We start from the raw sequence: 27,440 nt of genomic DNA on the forward strand, positions 1-27,440 counted from the left end.
GCCTGAAACAGACATTTCGCTGCATGCATGTCCCTTAAGCGCCATGAAGTCACTTCTGACTTATGGTGACCCTGTGGGAAAAAAATGACTTCTAAAATGTCCCATCAGTGAGCATGTAATGTTTTTGATTTTATCAGCAGACGGTCATTTAAGAGGGACTTTTTTTGTTTCAGACTACATGCGACTGTACAAATATGCAGCTATATTCCTCTGCTCTTATATGTTGGCTGTCAGTATTAACAATTAAACACACCTAAAGAGTTGCAGCTGGACCCAGCTCTGTGCTAGAAAACATTCCCAAGATCCCTGTTTCCACACACACACACACACACACACACACACAAACACGGTTTCTCTATTTCAGATCCTTTCAGAGAAAATGGAAGACAAGTTTCTTTATGAAGGAAATCCCATGGCTCACAAGATGGCAGGGCTTTGGCCAAGTGTTGCAACAAATTAATTAAAATAATGATCATAGAATCATAGAATCATAGAGTTGGAAGGGGCCATACGGGCCATCTAGTCCAACCCCCTGCTCAACGCAGGATCAGTCCTAACCATCCTAAAGCATCCAAGAAAAGTGTGTATCCAGCCTTTGCTTGAAGACTGCCAGTGAGGGGGGGCTCACCACCTCCTTAGGCAGCCTATTCCACTGCCGAACTACTCTGACTGTGAAATTTTTTTTCCTGATATCTAGCCTATATCGTTGTTTGAAGGAACCAAGAAACTGGTCCAAATGAACTGATACAGACTAAGGTGAGAGGCTTCAAGGAGCTGTAAATCTACATGTCAAATCTAAAAAGTTGATGAACCTTTTACATCAAATAGGATATAAATAATTGCTTACGTCCAGTTATTTCACTGTAAAGCTCTTTATGGCCTGGGGCCTGCACAGCGGAAGGTCTGCTGACTCCCATAGGAACCTACCTAAGCTCTCTACTCATCTTCGGAGGCCCTGCTTCATATGCCTCAGATGTCCAAAGCTAGACAGGTAGCAACCCAAGAAATGGCACTCTCGGTTATATCTAAACGCTGGAACACCGTCCCCAGGGAGATTCATCTCTATCCTTCTGATGTTGTCTTCTGCTAGCAGGTGAAGATTTGTTTGCTTGTTTGGCGTTCCCTCAGTAACTCTTATTAGCCCCCCTCCTTGTTTGTATGGCTCTGTGTTTGTCCGCTGGCCGGGAGAAGGCTCGAGAGAGCCTCTGGTGGGGGGTGGCCCTTCTCCCAGGCCATCTAGCGCCCATTTCATTTCCAAGTGAAATGGGCTTTAAATCTAGTGTTTAAAATAAATAAATAGCAGTAATCAAACAGTGAATGCTCCCACGTATTTGAACTGAAGGGAATAGTTTTAGTATTGTGTCCAGAAGGAAGAACTGTCAAAGAGGGGCAGAACTTCTAACCTGTCCAGCATCCACAAACCGAGTGTGGTGGTGGAAAGGTGCTATCAAATCAAAACTGATTTATAGTGACCCTATATGGTTTTCGGGGCAAGAGACATTCAGAGGAGGTTTGCCCCCGCTTGCCTCTCGGTATCCCCGGAGGTCTCTCATCCAAGGGTCAACCCTGTTCAGCTTTCGAGATCTGACAAAATTGGGCTTGACTGGGCTATACCGGACAGGGCCCCAACCTGAGTACATATGATCAAAATTGGAGGTCTAACCAACAGGTCACCTGGACCGTTTATGCACTGGGAACTTCACTGCCCCACCTCCCCTGTCAGGAACACAGATCTGGGGCTGATCAGGTGCACCAGGCCAAATGTTCCCCCATGTGGGTGCAGGAAGAGGTGGAGCAACCTGCCATGACTAAAACTCCAAACTGCAGCCCACCATGAAACCTCCAGTGCATAAACGGTCCTGGGGATGGCTACAGAAGCCCAACAGAATGACGACACCCATTCCTCTCCCTCCACCATTGAATCTAGGCTTGTACTGCACCTAGAAACTCAATGAGAAAAGGTAGGAGTTTGGTTCGTCCAACGAATTTTCACTGAGACAGGCCAGTTCAGCTCCCCTCATCCAGGTTAACCTGGCATTAACAACAGCGCTTTAAGGGCTAATGAATCGCTAGCAGGGCACTCCCAATACTGCTGATTAAGAGATGAATCAGAATGGAGGGAAGGCAGACTTCACTTCCACTTATCTGGCCAACTCCTATCCTATCTCTGTATCCCCAAACGCTAATACATAATACAAGGAGGAAAAACAATTAAGGAATTCTTATGTCCAACCAGAAAGGGCAATCCAAAAGAATGATTCTCTTTGATATTAACAAGGTCTTTTCTGCAATGGTAAAAGTAGTGAGTATTGGCATCTTTTGGGGGGCTCACCCAACTCCTTATGGGGGAATTGGTGGACATATGAGTACCAGCACTTTTAAAAAACAAAGGAAGTACTGGTATCACCCCTTTGGAGATGACCAGCCTGTGGCATGATCCCAAAGGCCATAGGCTACAAGGAAGGAGGATAATTGTTGTATGAATTGATGCTAACTCTTTACTGCCAATACAGTTGGCTCCCACTCCAATCAGGTGACATGCTGACACCTTCCTTTTAAAAATATTTTGAAATGTTACGTTTATTGTAACTGTGATAAGTGCATGCAGCACAGGACATAAAAGAGTGTTAAGAATTACACCGAGAATCAGAAGTGGGAAGAAAACGAACCAAGTGTGAGATCAGCTCTACAGGAATTCAGCTTTTTGCGTGTAGCAAATTCATATCTGCATCTGTAGCCCCAAATCTATTATTCATGCCCTTCTTTGGAACCTCCTAATTAGCATCTGACTAGAAAGGATGCTGAACTAGATAGACCTTTGGTCTTATTCAGCAGGAGTCTTTTGTGCTCTTACTCATGGCAGTGGGAGGGATTATACCAGGGGTAGTCAAACTGCGGCCCTCCAGATGTCCATGGACTACAATTCCCAGGAGCCCCTGCCAGCATTTACTGGCAGGGGCTCCTGGGAATTGTAGTCCATGGACATCTGGAGGGCCGCAGTTTGACTACCCCTGGATTATACTATTCTATGCCGTGTAATTAATACATAATTTTGAAATAATTTTCATAGACGCTGTTTCCTGCAATATAATGTGAGCATTAACTGAGCCTGGACTCAAACACGTTTTCAAACGATAATCTGAAAAACAAAGTTAGAGTCCAATGGCACCATTAAGACCAACTGAGTTTTATTCAAGGTGTAAGCAATTTATTTCCCTAAAATTCTCTTAATGTTCCCCTTCTTCAGACTTCCCCCCTTCTTTCCCCCTGTGTCAGTGTCATTATGTTGCACTGGGCCCATTCCGCACACAATGTGCTTTTGCAGCTGGATTTTTCATGTGCAAAACAGGAAAATCTACTTCTAAAGTGCATTATCTAACATGGACAGAAGGAAGACTGGTTAGGCCTTCTTTCTTCTTCCAGACAATCAGGGACCAAGACAGTGCTAGATCCTTACACGTAACTATCTAAGCAATCAGATTCAGATACCTGATGGCCACTGAGGGCAAACACAACCAACTGAATGTGAAGGTAATACTTCCTAGACCAGTCACGTGGATGATCCTAAGCCAACTGGATCACAGATGGGTCTTGTGCCACATGGCCAACCACCTTTGCCCTTCTTAATCTAGACACTCTCTGAAAAACTACTTAAGGCTATGGGTTCTTTGTGAGACTGCCAAATTTTTTATTGCAAAAAATCCCAGCCTCGGCTCAAATTGCTGCTTCACTCTTGATTCAAGCCATATGGGGTTGCCAATTTTACTGAAAGGCTTCTGTCCTTTTAAGAGCTGCATGACAGGCCAAAACGCAACTGATAATGCTTTTCCTGCCAATAAATCTTCATGCCGGGGAATGCTTCACTTTGCATTTCTGCCTGCCTGTTTAAAAAAAGAAAGCAGCATAAGGAAAATTTGCCCTGCACTAATATTTCATGCTATTTAATGGAGAGAAAGTGTTTGCTTTGGTATACAACCTACAAATATCATCTTTCCCAAAATATTGCAATGTTTTAATCTGGGAAGTGTGATGCCTGACAAAGATAGATAAAACCGCTTCAACAGCATCTTTGAGCTCAACGCAGTTTACAGCATATACTTATATGAATGACTGCATTGTAAGTGAATGAACTTATACTTCCCATAGTTTTCATTTTGCAGACATCAAATATATAATCTCACAAATGTCCAAGTGTCCATTACTAAAATTATCATTGCATACCAGTTATCAAAAACCAGCATATATTAAGCGTCAAGTACTGAAATCAAATAGAATTGGATGCAAGTCACAGATGTCAAACATCTGATGAATGGATTCAGGAAGGTAGCTGTGTTGGTTTGAAGCAACAGAACAAAGTCTGAGTCTAGCAGCACCTTAAAGTGCAACAAAGATTTAATCACGTACATGCACACTTCTTTATAGAATTACAGAATCATAGAATCATAGAGTTGGAAGGGGCCATTCAGGCCATCTGGTCCAACCCCCTGCTCAACGCAGGATCAGCCCTAAGCATCCTAAAGCATCCAAGAAAAGTGTGTATCCAACCTTTGCTTGAAGACTGCCAGTGAGGGGGAGCTCACCACCTCCTTAGGCAGCCTATTCCACTGCTGAACTACTCTGACTGTGAAATTTTTTTTCCTGATATCTAGCCTATATCGTTGTACTTGTAATTTAAACCCATTACTGCGTGTCCTCTCCTCTGCAGCCAATGGAAACAGATACAAGCTTTCGTAGCTTATACCTTGAATAAATCTGCTTAATATTCAGCTAGTACTCACATCTTCAGAAATATCTAGGAAGTAACAGAATAACATCAAAATCCATCAATCAGAATTCAGAGGAAAATTTACAGGAGCAAATTAACGGCAATTCTGCTTCCCATTTAATTTTTCAACTGCCTTTGATACAGGGTTGAATTTTCATTGCAGTTAAGTGTGGAAAAGGCTTCTGTGTCTTGGCTTCTGAACACAAATTTATGTTGCCTTACACTGAGTCACCTCATTGGTCTACCAGGGTCAGCATTACCTACTCTGACCAACAGCAGCTGCCCAAGGTCTTTCGCTTCACCTCCTACCTGATCTTTTTAATGGGAGATGCCAGGAATTGCACCTGAGACCTTCTGGACGCCAAGCAGATGCTCTACCACAATGCTTACCCATAGAACATTTTTAATGTATGGCCTTTCTTACTATTTGGTTTTACCAGTATATCATTATTCTCCTCTGGACAATAACCCTAGCATGCTATTAGCATTATCTGGTAAGCAACATTCAGTTTGAGAGCATATCCTTAAGATCCCTTATTTGGATCTGTAAACAAGCAGGGAGTCTTCTTAGACTTAACAATATACAAAACCAACCCATAGGGATTGGATCCAAGGAACTATCCCAGTAGCAAAGGGACTTTCTTCAAGCAGAAGGAGCCTTTCTCTATTACAGGGGTAGTCAAACTGCAGCCCTCCAGATGTCCATGGACTACAATTCCCAGGAACCCCTGCCAGCATTCGCTCCTGGGAATTGTAGTCCATGGACATCTGGAGGGCCGCAGTTTGACTACCCCTGCTCTAATATATGGGAGCTTGTGAAATGGAGCTTTGGATTCCCACCCACAACGATGCACCAAGCAACACTACTGTTTTAAGGTGACACAAAAATCTCGGTTAGCACGGCTTGCCTTCCGGAATTCTAAATGTATTCATCTAAAATAAATTGTCCTCTCAGGTTCAGGGCTGGAAAAGCAGGTTTAGATTCATTTAAAGCACCAGAGTGCTGTACAGGGATTGGGGGGGGCGGGCGGGCGGAAAGCTAGAACACACTCTGGCCAAAGATAATCACTTCCTCCTCATTACTGATTCTACGGAAGAGATTTAAGCTTGTGTCCAATTTATCTTAGTGAATCAGTAGGGAGGGTGTAGCTCCGATTGGATCGTGTCCTCCAACTCTTAGGCAGCAGGATCACGGCTTTATGTGCCCAGGAAATAAACAGCACCAAGGTTTTTAAAGCCTGATTGTTCTATACGCACAAAAGTCTGCACGAAGCTTGCTTAGATCTCAGTCAAGAACATTCAACGCATCCCTTTGCATACCAGCAGCCTAGCTTACGGACTTGTAGGGAACACAGAAAACTCATTCCGGATGTGTTGGATAAAGCACTTTCGAGGTGCTTCTGTAGCTGGCTTTTCCTGTGCAAAACAGGAAAATCTACTTCTAAAGTGCATTGAAAGTGCATTATCCAATGTGTGCAGAATAGTGACCATTCAAGGAAGACTGCAGAAAGGGAGATAAGGTTGCATGGTACAGGCCAATCTCATCAGAACTCGAAAGCTAAGTAAGGTTGGAACTTGGAAGAAAGATCACCAAGGAAGACTCTGCAGGGGAAGGCCACCTCTGCTCCTCATTTGCCTTGAAAGCCCCTTGCTGGGGTCGCTGGTGAAGAGGCCGGGGACCAGCACATGGCACTATAAATAGCAGCACTGCTGGCCCTGCCCCCTGCACACCGAGTGCGCCGCCACCTGCAGCATGCCCGGTGACGCAGCACCCAGCCACCCATGCCGTGTCCTTCCATCCCGCCCTCCATCCCACCAAAAGGCGGCTTTGGTAAGTCTCTGCTGCCCACGGCCTTGAAAGTCCCTTGGCTGGGGTCACCATAAATCATATGGGTATGGTAAGGGAACTTTTTTCAGTATACCTTTTCATAATTCATTAATAGTGTTTTCAGAGACCACGACGCACAAGGAAGGTCTCCTGCACAAGGCCCTTTTGTGGGAATGGCATACAAGGAGATGTGCCCTTCGGACACACTCACTGTTAATTTGGAAGAAAATCTCTGATAGCTTTTCCGTCATCACAGACCAAAACACAATCCTTTTACACCCACATGTTAAATTTCCCCAAGTGAACAGACTGGTAACTTAAAAGGCTGGTGCTTCAAAGGAGAGCCCATCAGTGACTCTGCAAAGAGCTCTCAACAAATGCAGCCATCCACAAAGGATTCGCAACAGATACAGTCACTGGCCTTCTCCTGAATCCCTTAAAATGACTGTAGTCAGGAATAGTCAGCAAAGTACCCCTAATATTTACAAGAGGCTGCTGTTATTCAAAACCCTTTTCATTTTCCGAGAAAAATGCAGCCCACAGATGGTGGCCCACAGGACTCCTAAGCACTTCAACTCAGAACTAACTCCCAGATTTTTCAAGGGGGCTTACACCCACAAAAGTTTCCGTCTTATAAAATGTGTTACCTGGATGGATGGATGCCAATAAAGGTTTTCTGAGTCTGAGTCTGTTACCTGGATTGGTGGAGTTAACAAGGGCAACATCATGTTCAAGGGAATCATAGAATCATAGAGTTGGAAGGGGCCATTCAGGCCATCTAGTCCAACCCCCTGCTCAACACAGGATCAGCCCTAAGCATCCTAAAGCATCCAAGAAAAGTGTTTATCCAACCTTTGCTTGAAGACTGCCAGTGAGGGGGAGCTCACCACTTCCTTAGGCAGCCTATTCCACTGCTGAACTATTCTGACTGTGAAAAATGTTTTCCTGATATCTAGCCTATATCGTTGTACTTGTACTTTAAACCCATTACTGCGTATCCTTTCCTCTGCAGCCAATGGGAACAGCATCCTGCCCTCCTCCAAGTGACAACCTTTCAAATACTTAAAGAGGGCTATCATGTCCCCTCTCAACCTCCTTTTCTCCAGGCTGAACATTCCCAAGTCCCTCAACCTATCTTCATAGGGCTTGGTCCCTATATATATATAAAGTCACAAATGTACCATGTACCTGATGAAGCAGACAGAGACCCACTGCACACCAGCATTGCCACACCGGGCGTTTTGGCCAGGGCCAGTTGCCCTACCTCTTTATGGGTCCAGACGGTGAAGCATTTTCCCTGCTGCAACCGGTCCATCCTAGATTTGTGCATTCAGATGAAGCAGTCAGGGCAGCAAAGTTTGGCTGTGATGTGGGGTGGTGAGGGCAGGTTTTGCATTTCAATGCAATACCCTATTCTTAAAACAAAACAAAAATGCTCCAGATGGCTCCAACGTCCTAGGCCCGACATAGGCCCCATTGGCACCTGGGGCAAGAAAGGGAACATGGAATTATCTGCGTTAACTTGCTGCGGGGCAAACAAGGGTCTGAGTTGGGCCTGGCCTGGGACGGCCCCAGCTATGTCATGCAGAACCGGGAGTCTGCCCCACCACCAGGTGAGAGGTGAGGCTGGGCAAATTCCCAGCGTGATAAAGTCTCTCAAAACCTACTGTCACAATAAACATGAAAGTCTTTAATGTGCCACAAACCTCACTGTCGCTTTGGTTGTAACAGACTAACATGGCGATCTCTCTGGAATTTAGATAATTTATGAAATCTCAGGCCGGTAGATGAAATTTTAGAGAAGACAAACTTCCAGCCTTCCAGCAGCCTCCTCACGCAGTTTGAATTTGGTATGCACCACTCTGCTTTTCTTAGGAAAGAAAATACAGCAGGGAAAACAGTATAAATTACTTTTTAAAGTAAACATTTATCTCTAACCTCCCAGGAATAGCTGGCTAATGTACCCACAGTGGTAGAGAGCTAGCTCTGCAAATTACAAATCTTTACTTTAAAAATACTCAATCAAGAACCAACTACAGAATTAGTAAATCAGGGGGGCTTTATGACACATAGCTCTAGTCCAGGGGTAGTCAAACTGCGGCCCTCCAGATGTCCATGGACTACAATTCCCAGAAGCCCCTGCCAGCATTTGCTGGCAGGGGCTCCTGGGAATTGTAGTCCATGGACATCTGGAGGGCCGCAGTTTGACTACCCCTGCTCTAGTCTCTCTAAAATTACTCAGAATTGTATCTTCTTTTGTTTCAGATGTGAGAGCAGGCAATCCTGCCATATATCTCTTTTGGTATACAACCTTAATTGAGGAAGACACATGACAGAGACTAATAAGAAAGAGAAAGGGCCAGAGCAGAGATGCAGCAGGCACCCTCCACTCAACAACAAGCCTTTAATAGCATATAAAAGTACAATATAAGACCCTCCACTGAACATACCAAAATCCAGGAATATAGGAAAATATTTAAAAAATGGCAATTTTAAAGATGGCTACCCTTCGAACGTGACAAAACACTGAACTCTGACAAACACCACGTGTGTTAACAAAACACATCTGTTACTTCTTGTTCTGTGCCCACTGACAAAGAATATGTTATTGTGCTATTAACTTGGGCCAGTCCCATTCTCCTAGACAACCTTACCTCACAAGATTGTTGTGAGGATAGAATGGAGGAGAGGGGAGCAAGACAAGTTGTTTCCTACCCTGAGCCAACCGGGAACGGCGGGCTATAAAATTATTATGAATTATTAATTATCATCCTCATAAGTTGCTTGGCACTATAAAAAATAAAGTAAATAAGTAATGCAAGTCAATAAGAGAGGTGACAAATAATATGTTCAAATATACTATTATCCGTTAGGAAGATCCCTGTTATACATAACCTTTATATAAAAAAAAGTGCACATATGAGAAAATAACAATCATCTTGAAGCCTTTTCATTAAGAAAATTAAACAGCGTTTCTTTTTCCTATATGCAAACAGATTCTTCAGCTTAAAAAGTTATACACGTGCAACCTTTTTAGAGCGTTGGTCATCGAATACACAACATTGTACTTGCAAAATGCAAACCTCAATCAAGGCGAAACATAAGGCAATTCAACCGAAGTCAGAGAGAAAATACTGCGTTTCATCAGTGAGATCCCTTTGAGAGCGTGCTGGTGAATCAATTCAGCCGACGCCACAGCAATATTGGCCTGCTGCTGAACGCTACGTTTTTGACAACTGCATCAAGCACTCTTAAGATTGTTCTGACATCCGCACCTGAAGGCGTTGAGGAGATGTGGAGATGCTGGTGTCATTTCTGTTGTTCCAGGATGTTAAGTCTGTTTTCTGTAATTACCCATCCATAGTCTTCAACCCACAAACCATTCACTTGTCCAGTCCAGCACTGGATCTGAGATGACACATGTAAATGATAACACTGGACAGCTCTTGTTTCTGCCATTATTTAGTGACGCTTATGTAGCTAGGTATGTAATGTCAACCCTGTAGGGCAGGGGTAGTCAAACTGCATTCGCTGGCAGGGGCTCCTGGGAATTGTATTCCATGGACATCTGGAGGGCCGCAGTTTGACTACCCCTGCTGTAGGGGTTGACGTTAGCCTGTTTTCTTTGCCATGTTTTAGTGCCTTTTGTTTTCTTCAGTGCCCAGATGCTCCTTCCTGCATTCCATCCCTCCCTGTCCTTCCTGATTCATCTCCTTCTTTCTTCCTCTCCTTTCGTTCTTCGGAGCCCTGAATCAATCCCCTTATCTGGGTGTTTTGCCTGTTTGATGTTCCCCGCATTCTCTGGATTCCCAATGGAGGTGGGGGGGGAGCAGGGCCAGGGTTTTATTTTGCTTCAGTTTCCACAATGTTTTGATGAGAGTGTTTTATTACTCAATAAATCAAATCTTTTGCTTCAAATCAAGAGTTTGTTTTTCTGGTTAATTGAAGATCCTCATGTTTGTAACAGTGTGCCAACTTCTACAAATGGCAAACTTCCATACATTTTCTCACAAAAGGACTTGGAGTCCAGGTTATCTAGAGAAACTACGGCACAAGCAATCTGTGTTGCCGAAAAGATTTGACTGCTAAGGTGCACGGAGTTCTGTGCATCATGTTGCATGCGACTTTCTCCAACCAAACAAACTGTCAGTGACACCGACTACTTCTGCAAACGGTGGATACAGAATAGATTCCCAGCCAGGTCTTATAATCAAATGCTTACAATTCTATATCTTAGCTATTCCTTGGAATTTGGCTTTTCCCCTGAAGTTCAGTAACTACTAAAACCATCAGTGCTTTTTTTAAACCTAGAGGCTTGTACTGGGCTAACTCTGCAACCCTGAATGAATGTATGCCTCCATAAAGTGCATCTCTGTTCCAGGGGTGCCCAGAATGTGGCTCTCCAGATGTTCACGAACTATAACTGTAGTCCACAGACATCTGGAGATCCACAGTTTGGTCCCCCCTGCTCTATGCCAATAAAGCCTCCAAGAGCATCTCAAATGTGTAGCATCCTTTGCTGATGGACCAGATTCCGATTAATCCAAATGATGTCTGAGCTGAGAGCATACTCCTTTAAAACCGAATTAACATACATTTCATAGGAAGAATTAAATGTAGTCCCTTGGTGACAAGGAAATCTTGTAAAGAGTGAGCCACCATGCTAGGCACATAGTGAAAATCCCCTAAAGACTTCTTCTGTCATTTCACTGACTGCCATGGGCAGCAATATTTCAGCATGGATTGCCTTCAATGCTGCTGCCTCTCTCTCTCTCCCTCTCTCTCCCTCTCTCTCTCTCTCTCTCTCTCTCTCTCTCTCCCTCCCTCCCCCCCCCCCCCTGGACTCCAGGCAGGTCAAAAAGTGATACTGGGTTAGAATGCAATTTATATTGTATTCTTTCCCCCTTACTATTGAACTTGTATGCAGAGATCATTATGAGAGAGAAGACTGAACTCAAATAATCAAACATTGGAATATTGGAGGAAGGAATACAAATATTTTTCTGTATGCTGATGACACTAATATCTTGTCAGAAACTAAAGAAGGCCTAGAACAGCTGGTTAAAAAGGTCAATGAAGTAAGTAAGAAATTTGGCCTTTTCGTCAACACTAAAAAGACAAAAATACCGACCACTGCAAAGAAAAACAACAACAACAACAACAACAGATAGGTCACAATAACAATTGATGGTGAAGAAATCGAATGCACTCAAGAATTCACTTTCTTGGATCACAAATTGATGTGAGTGGCGATTGCAATATGGAAATGAAACGTGACGTTGCTCTGGGTCGCTCAGCAACAATGAGCTTGAACCGAACATGGCAAAACAAGGACAAAAGCCTGACTACCAAATGTTAAATAAAATGGTCTTGGCGTCTTTTATGATTATTACGATGTCAGGATAGCACCCCATTTTCAGCAGTTTGAGTGCACAAGCTGGAAAGCCCAATAGAGCCATGCTGCCTCTGCCAAGCACCATCTTCTATTCTTACCCCCAGAATACGTAGGGCTCAAAACCACTGCATCCTGCCTCTACAGAAGTTCCTGCCTCAGTCCACTCCATGATGCCCTTAACTGCAGTCTTGCAATTAAAGCCACTGACCTGTCAAAAACAGGTTAGCCTACCTCCTTCCAGACCTGTGTTGGTATTTCATAGCATAGAAAAACACACAACATTTTTTTAAAAATCCCTATCCTCCAGCCTCTTGGAGTATGCTCTGACTTGCCGCAGGGTACGAGTTATTTAGAAGACTGCCTTGAAAACACAGAAGTGTTATTCTACACACACAAACCATTTTGCTGAAATTATATTTGCCAGAATCTTTCAGCTACTCCAGGCCTGCAGGACAAGTCACCCGTTCCAGTCCACCAGCTGTGTCAGGTGGCATTGCCTAGACCAGCGGCGGCCAAGCTATGGCTCTCCAGATGGCCATGGACTACAATTCCCATGTGCCCCTGCCTGCAGCATTTGTAGTCCATGGACAATGTAGTCAGTGGACATCTGGAAAGCCACAGTTTGGCCACCTTGTTTATGCCTTGTTGTTGGACCTCCAGAGGAACTACGCGAGACAGATTGCTGGACGAGATGGATCACACTAGTCAGATCCATCAGAGCTCTTCTTATATCCCTGAAAGTTAGTTGGGCCACAGTACATGGCAGCTGGGTGGACTATATTAGACATGGAAGGCACATACTGTTAAAAAAATTGCCGGATGGATGGATGGATGGATGGATGGATAGATGGATAGATGGATAGATGGATAAAAGCGGCTTCCAATGTCCTTCCCTTTCCTCTCCCCACAACAGACCCCTTGTGAGGGAGGTGAGGCTGGGAGAGCCCTGATATTACTGCTCAGTCAGAACAGCTTTATCAGTGCTGTGGCGAGCCCAAGGTCATCCAGCTGGTTGCATGTGGGGGAGCGGGGAATCAAACCCGGCTCGCCAGATTAGAAGTCTGCACTCCTAACCACTACACCAATCTGGCTCTTGGGAAATCTTACCCTTGCTCCTGTGCCCCCTCATCAGTGAGATCCAACATAGCCAAGCCCATCAACAATCGCCTTGTAGTTAAAGACCATCAGTGTACTTTATAAGCTCCATTACAACTCTGTTCATGGAAGTATCAAATCTATGTTCAACATTGCAAGCAGTAGTTTGTTCTGAAATAGGTAAAGGTAAAGGTATCCCCTGTGCAAGCACAGAGTCATGTCTGACCCTTGGGGTGACACCCTCCAGCGTTTTCATGGCAGACTCAATACGGGGTGGTTTGCCAGTGCCTTCCCCAGTCATTACCGTTTACCCCCCAGCAAGCTGGGTACTCATTTTACCGACCTCGGAAGGATGGAAGGCTGAGTTAACCTTGAGCCGGCTACTGGGATTGAACTCCCAGCCTCATGGGCAAAGCTTTCAGACGGCTACCTTACCACTCTGCGCCACAAGAGGCTCTTTGTTCTGAAATAAACAAGTATTTTTCAATCCCAATTATAAAGGAAAAGAATATCCACCTTGCTAAAAGAAGAAATTTCCTTTATTTTTTCAAAATGTCACATATCAAAGGTAGCCAAATTCTGGATTTATAGTTGTACGTACAGATGCTGTGAAAAACAGCACTTTGAAAATTAGGTTCCAAGTGCTGATGTAACTGTAACAGTGAGTGAAGGGTTCAAAATCCTCACTAGGCAGAGAGAGCTTGAGCAAGAGACTGCTCCAAGTGCTCTGACTGTCAGCAACAGCTGAGAGGAAGTTAATATATTCTAGCTTGTGTGCTGAGAGAGAGGCAGTCTGATTTGAGCCTGATTCTGATAGAACCGTAGCTTAGAATCCACTCTGAGGATTATCTCTAGCTAGAGAACTGAGTTTACTACTGACAGTTAATCTACACAATGTCTGGACAACTAAGGAAGATATCTGGCAGTGGGAATTTGGAGCATTAACTCCCAAATCAGGCCAAATTAGAAGGAGAATTCTTCTAGGGAGAGGAGGATCCCTGCCTAGCTAGAAAAGGGAAATCTGGGGTGTTTATTTCTTCAGATCAGATGTATGTGTGTCAGAAAATGCTTCAGAATGCTCAGTATGCAGTGGGATACAGCTTCATCTAGGAAGGGAGAAAGTGCTGCCCACTTTCTAGGAGCCAGGAAAATTCAGTGGAACTAAAATAATAATAATAATAATAATAATAATAATAATAATAATAATAATAATAATAATGAAACACAGATGTGTTTGGGGGGCAAATACAGTAATGAAACATCACAATCTAAAAAGTTATATCGACATCTGAAAGAAAAGCCCATGAATATTTAAAAAGCCTGTAACTAAGAACCCAAAACTGTAAATAACCAATCTCTATGAAAAACTTGATTCCTCAATCCAGCTACCATTTCCCTCTTTCTAAAATAAAGTATTTTATTGGTTTGTTAAGAAAGAAAAAAAAAACCCTTGGTGACATTCTGACAAAAGGAGAAAGAACTCTATAGCTTAATGTCCCATGGTTGAGTAAAGCCAAAAAGATGTAATAGTGACAGGGTGGAATAGTGAACCTCATTTTTATAACTAAGGAACAATGGTACAAGGCTAGCTCAGTCTGTGAGCAAACATCATTTCACTGATTTACCTCTGAGAAGCAAAGTATGTAGAGTGGCAACCATCACAGCTGCAAACTCCTGTTTCAGGGAAATACCTGAAGACTTCGGTTTTGGAAAGGGGAGGGGCTTCAGCAAGGTATAATGACATAGACTCCACCCTCCAAAGCAGCCATTTTCCCCAGAGGAACTGATCTCCATTAGATGTAATCCCAGATGATTGCCAGCCCCCACCTGGAGGTTAGCAACTCCATGCATAAAAAGATTTACTTACGACCAATTCCAGTTTTAAAGGAATTCTCGGTACCAAGTAAGATGACATGCAAAGAAAGAAAGAACACATGTCCAAAGGAAGCAGATAAACAAGGCTAATTTCTCTCTCAAAAAATGTTTTTTTCACCTTGCATGAATCAATAGGCTTGACTCCTTAAAACCCTCCTATGCATTTGGGGGTCATGACCGCCCTCAAAGTATATAACAATATGTATGGCTTTTGATCTTTACCTATACCACTTGTACCCTTCAAGTGTCATGGTCCTAGGCCTAAGGCTTTCATGAAACCCTGGGGTTTCTTGCCAGCTCTGGAAAGGGTTTCCTGAATGGGTAGGAGTCTATTAATTTTTAATATATATTTTAAAATTGTTAAACATTTGATGGGTAATATGACCGTATATCAGTGGTCCCCAACCCCCAGTCCGGAGACCGGTGCCGGTCCGCAGATCAGTTGGTACCGGTCCGCAACTCCTCCTTGTCCTCCTTCCTGGCTGCTGCCTGGGGGGCTGCCCTGCCACTCTGCCGCCAGCTCACCTTTGGTGCTCTCTGGCAGCCACCATGGCTGGGGCTCCCCCTCGGCATGGCACTGCACAGCTGCTGCAAGCACCGTCCCCCAGCGGACAGCGGGAAAGCAAGTGGAGCAGGGACTCAAGCAGCAGCGACATCCCTTGGCAAAAGACTACCCCCTTTTGACTACTCCGGGCCTCAGTAAAATTGTGAAGTGTTGACCAGTCCCCGGTGATAAAAAGGTTGGGGGCCACTGCCGTATATGATCATGTCAACCTGCCCACCCTTCCCAAAAGGCCCAATGGTGGGCCTGCAGGGACTGGGAAGGGAAGGAGCCCGGGATAGGCATTTACACAGCTATGCTTCCCAACTGCACCCTTCTGGGGTGTCTTGAAGCTTGAAGCATGTTTCAGGGGTTTCTCAACCATAAACAACTTGAGAAAGGCTGCCCTAAGGCTTGAGGAACAGCCTGTAGGGCTCTATAGAAAAGAGCAAGAATCCAGTAGCACCTTAAGGACAACCAAAAATTGTGGCAGGGTATGAGTTTCCAAGAGTCACTGCTCATTTCTTCACATGCAACACGGCCGCCTTTCCATTGCAACCAGATCTTGTGACAGATCTTCACAAAGGCCTACATTTTCCGGGCACAAACCTCAGGAAGCTGTAGCAGGGCTGTTGTTGCAGGTAGCTGATCCCTACCTAAGGCTCCCTGGCAACTGGTCAGGGATCGGGGTGGGGTAGGGTGGCCAGATCCAGGTTGGAGATCTCCTGGAGAGAGCACGAACCTCAGTGGGGTACAATGCCATAGAGTCTAACCTCCAAAATATTTATGTTCTCCAAGGGGAACTGATTTCTTTGGTCTAGAGATGAGCCGTAAATCCAGAGGATTCCTGGGTCCTATTTGAGGGGTTTCATCCCTATCCCTACCCCCAAGATGGGGTTGAGCCTGACTTAATGGGATTAAAGTGGAAACAGTGAAAGAGATCCAATATATTCAAGTGGGTAGCCATGTTGGTCTGAAGTAGCACAACAAAATTTGAGTCCAATAGCACCTTTAAGACCAACAAAGATTTATTCAAGGTGAGCTTTCATTTGCATGCTATAAAAAGAAACTCTTCTTCTTCTCTACAAATCCCACCTTCCTAAGGCTCCACGATAAAAATCCCAGGTATTCCTCAACCTCTGGTTGGCAAACCTTAATTTGACCCCAGCAGAAGATGGCCAAAGTGTCTCTTGCAAATGCAAAGGATGAACAAATCAAAATCACAAAGATATTGTTATTGCTAGAAAAACCTTGTCTGCCTTATTAATTAAGTTTGCTTTATTAATTCTAATGCTCAGTAACAAGCCTGGCCAAGTCCTTTGACGTTAATGTGCATTCTGGTCTAACCAGATTGGGATTCCCACCACCCATCTCAATGAAAGGAGCGAGGCATAATCAGTTCCTGTGCTTAACACCTAAATTGCAAACAATGGGTTGGATCCAAGCAATTTTTCCCACCCAATTCCTCCCAGCTGCCCACCTCATTACAGCCCCTGTCCCACACAGCTTTGCCAATGCAACATTTTCCTTTTTCACCACCCAACAAGCTGGTTGGATCCAACCCTATCTCCTTAAACATTCTAAACAAAAAAATGCATCAAACACAACAGTAGGATGCTTTGTAATTCTAACAGTGCCACTCTAAGCAGGTCTATTCAAAATCCTACTCACGTATATTAAATGGGTCTTAGCCCCAGAAAACAGTTCTTAGGTTTGCATTGTGAAGCCTAGAATTAAGCACCCTTTCACGGTCAACACTCTCTCAGACACAAATACCATGAAACGGCTTTTTGTAAGATGCTTATGAGAGTCCTGGGACATTTCCTCCTCCCGTCTTTGCCTAGATCAGGGAGTCCCAAGCTTTTCATGGTGAGCCACAAATCAACAGTACTGCAAAAGCCTGGGACCCATTTTTACAGGCATCACAACCCACTTGTGGGCTGGGACCCACAGGCTGGAAAACACTGACCTAGATGAATATTCTTTCGTAACAGAAAATGCCCACTCTTTATGCAGCAGCAAAACAATAACTAGAGTGGACACATGCATGCAATGGTCCCCTTTACTGCTGGGACATGGTCATGTGAAATGGTTAATGTCACACTGTTTGAAGCAAACCCATATTCTTTCTGAGGACAAATCAGGAGGCCAGACAGGGCCTTGCAAAGTATTACAGGCTTAGTGTAAAGGATGCATAAAAAATTACTTCTAAGCAATCAGGCAGGGAAGCGTTGAAAAAAACCTAGTTCTTGTAGGGCACAAACAACTTTAACACTGGTACATGGAGATGCGCAGACTAGTAAAGGATGTGGAGACATGATAATTGGGACAAACTTACTGGCAGAAACTGGCCCATTTCATGTGCAACTTTGAAGCATGGGGAAGGTGTGTGGCACAGTCTATAACTGAGGGTCATTTTATATAACCAGCGGTATTATTTCCCCAGACTGGACCACTTTGGCTGAAGATGGGGAGTTTGCATATGTGAATTCTCCCCATGCGACATCACCAATCATGGAAAACCAGGATATTAGAAGGGAAGGGTCCATTAATCTTTTCCCTGCCAAGCTATTTTCTGCCTTTCAGGATGTTTATTCATCCAGACGATGCTCCACCTGCAGCAGAAAGTGGTACAATCCATGAAAAGCTGGGCTTGAATCCGCCAACTACATGCGTGAGCCCTCAGACTGGAGGGACAGACCTACCCAGAACACCACAGCAGACCAGATCATAAATTATCAGCAGCAGCTTAAAGAAAGACGAACCCTTGCATTTTCCAGACCGAAATTTTCCACACAAATAGAGCGAGAGCCTGCCTCCCTTCCGCCTGGATGCATTGCTAAAATCCAAACTCATGCACATGAACGTATTGAGAACAACGTGGCATTAGGGAGAAACTAACCTTGACTGCCGGTCCTCAGGCACAACTTGTGTCACGGTGTATGGAAGAAAGGAGTGAGGCCTCCACTCATGATGCATCAGGAGCTCGCCAAAAAGCAGAGAGGAGAAAACAATCGCAAGGACCCCAGAGAACTTGGTCCGCAGCAGCAGCAACTACAACAGAACGGTGGAGACGGACCTGTTTTCTTTTCTTTTTTCAAGTCCAGCTGATTGCTCCGCTCGCTTTGATATCCTAGCCGATGTAATGCAGCACAAACTTTGATGAAGATAAGTCGTTCACGAGCATCTACACACACGCCCCCAAAATAAACAAACCCATCCTAATTTAAAAAAAAAAAACAAGCCTCTAAATAAAACAGGTCCTTGGGATGGATCCTCCTTCATTCACCCGCCCAGCACAAAATTTAAGCCGCATGGGAGTCGCTGAAGCCACACTGCCTGCTGTGTTAGATCCCTTTGCCCTCGATTGTGGAAACACTGCTGCTAAACATGGCAAGACATCTAGCAGAGAGGACAAGAAACGGGACTGCTTGGGGTACACACCCAAAACACTGCCTGGATGTATTTGTTCACACGCTGTGCTTATCCCCAGTGATTCTGATCCACTGAGCAATTGGACTAAACCTAGTAACAGTAAATCAGTTTCCACTTAACAAAAAAAAAAAGTCTTTGAAATAGTTATTTTAAAAACCTCACCCCTCCCCACTCCCTAAAGCAGCTAGATTTTTGTTTCCTGGGATAACAAGCACAAGACTTGGGCAGTCAGAAATCGGAGAACAGTATTAAAGGTATGTATCAAGAAACGGATCTGTGTTATTAATAATTTAAGGCTCACCAAGAAAACAAAAACCCAACTCTGACAACAAGAAGATATTCTGCTAGAAGGCTGAAAGTGTCACATTCACATCACACAGGAGAAAACTGATTTGGTACTTTTTTAAAAAAAATGGGGAATGTGTTCCTTCGCTAAAAGTCCCTAAAGCTTTCATAAAGCTGAATGTCCGGGGGGGGGGGGTTAGGGGAGGGGGAGTGCTTTTTCTCTCTCTGTAAATAGGATCCATATAGAAAATAGAAATATTTCAGGTTGAATCTACAGTACCAACAAATAATTCATTTACTGGGGGAGGGCGGGGAGAGGAGAGGACAAGTAGATTGTGCTACAAATGAGCTGTTTAGAAACCACTTGGGTTTTGTTTTTGTTTTTTTACTAAAATAAATATCTCCCAGCAGCATATTGCACTTGTCAAGAGCATCAAAGCCTCCAGGAGGTGAAGCTGCCTTAATCCTACCTGTTTTTATAAACAGGTGACACTCTCCATGTATCATGGAATATTATCTATATATATTTAACCCTTGCATTTCCTGCAGGTTCCTTTAGAACATCTACCCTATTTAAAACGTATCCTAATCCAAAATACTAACTGGCAGTGCTAGGTAACCCTTCCCGATTATTCCAGCGACCCACACCCCCCCCGGGTGTCCAATGTCCTATAAGTCTGTTTCCCTATTGGTGTCTAGACAGAGTGCATAGAGAGATTTTTTGAGATCTACGCTGCTTTTAGCTTTAATGTTGGCCTTCTCTACTGATCCAGTCCCGTTGTTGACCCCTTCAACGTTCTCCAAGAGCACCACAGATTTGTCCAAAGAGTTTCTGCTCATGCGTCTCTTCAAGTCCCCAGCTGAGCTGCCTTGAGCACTGCTGGGTTCGTCCTTGAGGATGGCCTGCTCTTCGTGGTCCGTTTCTCGGTGGTAGAAGTAGTTAAAGTTGGACACGATAACAGGTACGGGAAGGGCAATGGTGAGCACACCCGCGATGGCACACAAGGAGCCGACAATCTTGCCCCCTACTGTGACAGGCCTCATATCTCCGTAGCCCACGGTAGTCATGGTGACCACAGCCCACCAGAAGGCATCGGGGATGCTGGAGAAATGTGACTCGGGGTCATCGGCCTCGGCAAAATAGACGGCGCTGGAGAAGAGGATCACCCCGATGAAGAGGAAGAAGATGAGGAGCCCCAGTTCCCTCATGCTGGCTTTCAAAGTCTGCCCCAGGATCTGCAGCCCCTTGGAATGCCGGGAGAGCTTGAAGATCCGGAAGACCCTGACCAGGCGGATGACCCGGAGGATGGCCAAGGACATGGCTTGCTGCTGACCCCCGTTGCCGGCGCTGCCGGGCTGCTCTTTCTTCTGCTGCTCTTGTGCCAGCTCTGTGCCCAGGGTGATAAAGTAAGGGATGATGGCCACAATGTCAATGATGTTCATGATGTTCCTGGAGAACTCGGGCTTGCTGGGGCAGGCGAAGAAGCGCACCAGCAGCTCGAAGGTGAACCAGATGACGCAGGTGGTCTCGATGATGAAGAAGGGGTCGGTCAGGGTGCTGGGGGCCTGCCGGGGCTGCGGAACGGCCTCCCCATTGGTGGCGTTGAGCGGGGAGAGCAGGGGCACGTGGAGCTCCCTCTCGTCGCGGAACTCGGGCAAGGTCTCCAGGCAGAAGGTGATGATGGAGATGAGGATGACCAGGACGGAGACGATGGCGATGCCCCGGGCAGAGCTGGAGCTCTCGGGGTACTCGAAGATGAGCCAGACCTGGCGCTGGAACTCGTTGGTGGGCAGGGGCTTCTCCTCCTCCTTGATGAAGCCCTCGTCCTCGCGGAAGCGCTCCATGGCCTCCTCGCCCAGCTGGTAGAAGCGGATCTCGTCGGCGAAGACGTCGATGGAGACGTTGACGGGGCGGCGCAGCTTGCCCCCGGACTGGTAGAAGTAGAGGATGCCGTCGAAGCTGGGCCGGTTGCGGTCGAAGAAGTACTCGTTGCGCAGCGGGTCGAAGTAGCGCATGCGCTTCTGGGGGTCGCCGAGCAGCGTGTCCGGGAACTGGTTGAGGGTGCCCAGCTGGGTCTCGAAGCGCAGGCCGGAGATGTTGATGAGGACGCGCTGCTGGCTGGGCAGGGCGCCGCCGCCGCTCTCGTCCTCCTCGTCGGCCGCCGACGACGACGAGGGCCCGCCGGCCGACGAGGGGCCCCGCGCCATGGCCATGCCCAGCCGGTGGTGGCCCTCCTCGGGCGCCAGCGTCGCCTCCTCGGGCGCGGGCGGCGGCGGCGGCGGGGGCGGCGGAGGCGGCCGCAAGAGGAGGCCGCGCGGCAGCGGCGCGCAGGAGCTGCCGCCGGCCGCCGCCTCGCCCTGCTCGGCCGCCGCCGCCGCCGCCTGCGGGCAGCCCTCCTTGCCGCCGCACTCGCTCAGCCAGGCGGCCGAGGTGGGCAGCTGGAGCAGGTCCCCCCTGCGCCGCGGCGCCCGCCCGCCGCCCGCCTCGCCGCCGATGGCCGTGGCGCCTCCGTTCTCCAGCGTTACCAGCGCCAGCTCCATGGGCCGAGGCGGCGGCGGCGGCCGCAGAAGCAGCAGCAGCAGCACAAGCAGCGGCAGCACAAGCAGCGGCGGCGGCGGCAGCAGCTGCAGCGGCGACCACGACGACGACGACGGCGGCGGCCCCGGGAGGCGGACAGCATGCCGCGCTCCCCGCCCGCCCCAGCCAGCTCGCCAGCCGCCGCCGCCGCCGCCGCCGCCGCTCCTGCCTCTTGCTCCTCCCGCGGAGCGCACGCCGCGCAGGCACGGGCCGGGGAAGCCGCAGCGCCTGACGTCAAGCGAGGATCCCGGCGGGGCTGGCGGGCGGGCGGGCGGGCGGCTCTCGACCCCCGGGCGGGCTCCCTCCGTCCCTCCCCAGCGCCGCACCGCGCCGCGCCTCCACCGCCCGGGCAAGTGCGGGCGCTGCGAGCGACGAGCCAGGCGAGCGAGCGCCCGCCCACCCGCCGCCCGGGGGAGGAGGCGGAGGAGGCGGAGATGCTCCGGCTCGGTTCGCAGGGAGGGGGCTTCCCGAGACCTTTCCCGCCCCGCCCCGGAGCGGAGAGCGCTCGGCCCGGCCTCCCCGCCGCTTTCCTGGACGCCGTCAGGCCGGCATCCCTCCTTGGCAGAGCCCCGCACACCTGTTGGGAGGCGGCCTTCCGAGGCGGGCCAGACGGAGGCGGCGGCGGCGGCGGCGGGAGAGGGGAAAGCCGCTCGCCTTGCCAAGGGGCTCGCCCAAGACCCCGCGCCGAGGAGGAGCGCGCAGGGAGACACGGCCAGGCGGGGCGGAGGGAGGGGGGGCTCGCTCTCTCGCTCCTTCCTCCTCCCCTTCCCCAAATAGGACATCCAGGGATGCCGTTTGCGGTCGCCGTGAGCTTTCGGGGGTCCCTTCGGAGCCCTCCGTGTGGACGGTGCTCCAGCAGCTCCTTGAGGGCAGGATTGCTTTGCCCCCAGCTGGCCGCTGTACAGGAGGGGGATTTTGGTTGGGCTGAGGGGGAAGATGGGGATGCCTGGCCTTTCGAACCAGGTTTCCTGACCCCAGGTGCATCGTTGGCTGGTGGGAAATGTCAGCCAGGCACTTGCAAAACTTGAGGCTGCCATTCTCAGCGCCTGATTGAACGTGCCCCTAACTTCCCCTGAGATCCCTGAAATGCATCTAGCTTTTGTAATCTTAGGCGGCGTCACCTCCTCCACCGGCGCATCCCTGCCCCGGAGGCCTCTGGGTTGCTGAGCTGGGCTACCCAGCCGAACCTTACATCCGCAGAAGAAGGGATATTCTCCTGTCTGCCTCCCTCCCTCCCTCCCTCCTGTGCGCACAAACATGCTTTTCCCCGCGACGCACATGCCCCCACCCAAACACACGCAGCGGAGCGAGAACGCGCTGTAGAAGATTACAGTGCTGTGGCTCTATTCATGGATTATTTGTTAAAAGGATTTTGCACACATGGAGGCCGACAGGCAGGATTTTGCGGCAGGATGTATGCAAAGAATGGCTAGCACAAATTAATGTTTCCTTTTCAGAACAATCACCTGGTTTTGATTTCAGCCATAACTAAGTAGGGAGGGGGGGGCGTTTTTCATTAAAATAAACTCCTGCCTAGCCTTTCATCCCCCACCAAGACTTTAGGATATTGACAGCAGTCTCCTTTGCAGAAAAGCTTACACTACTCTGCACAGAGCTGCCTTGTAAATCTTTCACTACCTCTGCTGTGGATTGATTCTTTTTCGTTCTTTCGGGTCCTTTCCACGCTCTTCTTGCAGCAAAGCAAGTTCTGGATGGATGGATGGCGTAGAGACTTCTGTCTCGGGACTGAGAAGCTATGCCTTGTTGACATTTAGGCTCTTTCCTGCCCCAGCGTTTTGTGATTCATCATACAAAATGGTTCCTTTTTAATCCTTCCTTAGCGCACTTTGCTTGGCTGACATAGTAGCCATTAAGCAAGCTGGGAGCCGCTGACCATAGCTCTGTTCAGCCTTGTGCCCGGTGGGTGGATTTACGAAAGCTGCTCCTTTCTGTGAAGGAGGAGGCGACACAACCCTGCCTTACAGTTCTCAAATGGATAGAGATGGAAGTCTAGATGGACCACATTTGTGCTAGGTCATGTTGTGGTTTGAAAGACTGATGCAGTATCAGGTGGTAGCCTTGCCTCAATCTCTTCTTTGTCTGGGGCACCTTGTAACTTGGATCTGATGTCATTACGGTCGGAAACACAAAGGTTCTAATCTGTGCTGTGGCTCAGTGGAAGAGCATCTGCTTGGCATACAGAAGATCCCAAGTTCAATCCCTGGTGTCTCCAATTAAGAGATCTAGGGGCATGTGATGTGAAACGCCTCTTGGAGAGCTGCTGGAAGTCTGGGTAGATCATGCTGGCTTCATTTCTTATTATCATACTTTTGCCTGCCCTTCCCTGCAGCCTCAAGGCGGGTGACAACAATAAAAATATACAACATTCCGTAGAATTTAAAAGCATAACATCTTAGCCTGAAATCTACTTGAAATAGAGTTACAAAAACATTAAAAAATAAAATTTCAATACGTACACTAAATTATAGCCCTGTTAGCCCATGAACTATCAGTCTATTACAATAAAGTAAGTTTGGTGGATTTAGATGGGGAGGGAGGTCAGCAGAAATTCAGATGTAACCTGGCCCTTCAACCATAGGCCTGGCGGAACTTACAGTTCCCTGCGGAACTCTCAAAGGTCCTACAGGATCCTGATCTTTTCAGACAGGTAGAGTGTTCCACCAAGCTGGGTTGAGATCAATTTGATTTCTTTGGGGCCAGAGATCCTGAGCAGATGTTGATTGCTTGATCTAACTGTTTTTTGGGGGATGTATTGGGAAAGGTGGTCCTGCAGATACAGATGTCCCAGACTGTTTAGGGACTAGGGATCTGCTTCAGTATAAGGCAACATATATTCATGTGCATCGTGGTGTGCTAGTTGTCTGGATGTGGCTGTGTTCCCCCCCCCCCAAAATGTGGGGAGGCACCGATCTCCCATCCGTATATCGCAAAAACTCTTTACAGTGAAGTTTAGATGCACTGTTGATTCACTTTGGCCGTTTATGCATTGGAGGTTTCATGCCAGGCTGCAGGCTGGAGTTTTAGTCATGGCAGGTTGCCCCTCCTCTTCCTGCACCCACATGGGGGAACATTTGGCCTGGTGCACCTCATCCGCCCCAGATATGTACTCTTGCACGGGAGCTGGGGCACTGAAGTTCCCAGTGCGTAAACAGTCTATGAGATCCACCTCAGAAAAATGTTCAGATGAAATAAATAATGAATAATATTTATTCCCCCCCCCCCACACACACACACATCCTACGTGCTGTTCCATAGCTGTATCTGCAGATGGGGTAGCCAACTGCTACCGTTCCTGCCTTCATCACAATGAGTTACAGAAAATTCGTATCAGGCAAGATTGCCCCCGTCCTTTCCTGGCTGCCACTTCCTTTCTTTAGAACTAAGAGATTAATTCCATCTGCGGTCCAGGCTAACTATTCTGTATCTTACCCTTGAAGGTCTTTCTAAAGATCCTTCAAAAGTTTCTTGGATTGTAGCCGATTTCACACTAGCTAGATGGTTTATCTGTCTACACACGGCGGTCAGTTTAGGACACCCATCTACGAGGATGTCGATATGGCTGAGCTCTTAGGAGGAACTGAAATGATTGTCATCAAATTCAGATACACATACAGTCCACCCCATTCTGTGCAATATTTCCTAGCTTAGACCGCCACACATCTTAAGCGATCTGCCACCCAACTAAACTAGGATATTGGGGGAGGTTCATTCTGTAGGGAGCCAAAAACAGGCTGGAAGGAACGCGGCCTTTCCTGTAATAACCCCCCAGGCTATGGAACAACCTCTGTTTGTCAGCCATCATACACCTTTAGCTTTTTGCAAAATAAATAGAGGGAAGTTGAAAGAAAATGAGGGTGTCTAGGATTTTAATCTTTTTTCCCCTATTTCATTTCATCTTCCTGGCTGGCTGCTTTTTTAAAAAGTTACTTCAGTCACTTTGAGCAGGGGTAGTCAACCTGTAGTCCTCCAGATGTCCATGGACTACAATTCCCATGAGCCCCTGCCAGCAAATGCTGGCAGGGGCTCATGGGAATTGTAGTCCATGGTCAACTGGAGGACCACAGGTTGACTACCCCTGACTCTGAGGATTCTTCTTTTAAGGTTATATAAGCTACCTCGGACAATAGGGATAGGAAGGATACAAATGTTTAAAATCAATAAAACGGGGTGGGGTAGGAATCCACAGAAGCAGCCTCTTCTGGTGCAATGGGGTATGATGCACTCCTCCTCATCCTATGCAACTCTAGCTTTGGGAGGCCGACATGTTAGAAAAGGATCCGAGAACAAGACCAGCACCTTCCACAGCAACACGGAGGCCGCACTGAGGAAGAGTCAGGGACAGCATTCCCTCAAAGGCATGTATGAGCCATTAGCATCAAACGGACCTACCGAGGACAATCCCCCACGGAGAATGCCCTCTGCTAGGCTGCACCGGAAAACTGCTTGGTACTGAGATACTGAGATTTTAATACTGTGATGGATTTATTGTTTTTAAGATTTTAATATCCATGTTTCATCGATGTAAATGTATGTTGTGCACAGCCCTGAGCCGCATAAATAAATTATCAATAATTTATTTGTTTGTTTTATTTGTATTTATGTACTGCTCTCCCCCGAGGCTCAGGTTGGTTTTAATAATGTGCAATTATTAATTGATAATTGATAATAATAATAATAAATTAATAATTAATAATAACCACTCAGGAAGCCTGGCTTATCATCAATAGTAATAATTAATAATAACAACAACAACTCAGGAAGCCCAGCTCACCAGGAGTCTGGAGTCACACTGGGCTTTTCACTACCCATAGCCCATTTTAAAATAACAGCAGTTATATTCTGTTTAGGGTATGAATTGCTTCGCACAGTCCAGGGGGGAAAATATGAGAGGGAACATTGGTTGCAGAGTGCGCCATGCCACAGTAACATTCCACTCTCTCTGGTGTGTTCATCATGCCTATAATTCCCAATTTCGGAAGGATTAACTAATTTCCACTCAGCACAATATGTTTCCTCTGAATTCGAAATCTGCCCAAAGATATAAAGTATTCCTTAAATAGAAAAAAAAATAATTATGCTAAACGGTTATCGTTGGTGATTAATTCCTAGCGGCACAGTCATTTTTGATATTATTTGATTCCCACAGTTCCAGCGTGGTATTGGTGGTGTGCACAATGACTAAGGAGCAACATGTGACCCCATTCAGTCAATGAGGATTATTTATTGTTGAGTTTGCTGTTGGCTAAACTAGAGATTCTGGTGTATGGTGCGTGCATGTGTGTGTGTGTGCGTGTGAGAGAGAGAGAGAGAGAGAGAGGGAGTGGGAGGGAGAGAGAGAGAGATTCATTCTAGGGCAGGGGTAGGCAACCTGGTCCTCCAGATGTTCATGAACTACAATTCCCATGAGCCCCTGCCAGCAAATGCTGGCAGGGGCTCATGGGAATTGTAGTCCATGAACATCTGGAGGACCACAGGTTGACTTCCCCTGTTCTAGGGGACTTCCTAGTTGCACAGAAGCTATGGACCAGTAGGTGCTAAGAAATAAGGTAATGAAAAGGATCATGGTTTAGCACTGCTGTCCTCTGGATTCCATGCAAGGAACAAAGGGGTTTAGAACTAAAG

The 27,440-nt window shown here is 46.9% G+C and overlaps 2 protein-coding genes across 4 annotated transcripts in view; both read right to left on the reverse strand.

Annotated features, from left to right (window-relative positions):
- LOC143824094 (potassium voltage-gated channel subfamily A member 1) overlaps window positions 1-27,440 on the reverse strand; it is a 148,783-nt gene that overhangs the window by 28,480 nt on the left and 92,863 nt on the right. The window lies entirely within an intron of this gene.
- Window positions 18,734-22,057, reverse strand: KCNA5 (potassium voltage-gated channel subfamily A member 5). Its single transcript, XM_077310972.1, has one exon. It carries the CDS (start codon window positions 21,758-21,760, stop codon window positions 19,889-19,891), a length of 1,872 nt encoding a protein of 623 aa, XP_077167087.1. The 5' UTR covers window positions 21,761-22,057; the 3' UTR covers window positions 18,734-19,888.

This window comes from Paroedura picta, chromosome 14 (assembly GCF_049243985.1).
Source record: "Paroedura picta isolate Pp20150507F chromosome 14, Ppicta_v3.0, whole genome shotgun sequence".
In the NCBI taxonomy this organism is placed as follows: Eukaryota; Metazoa; Chordata; class Lepidosauria; order Squamata; family Gekkonidae; genus Paroedura; species Paroedura picta.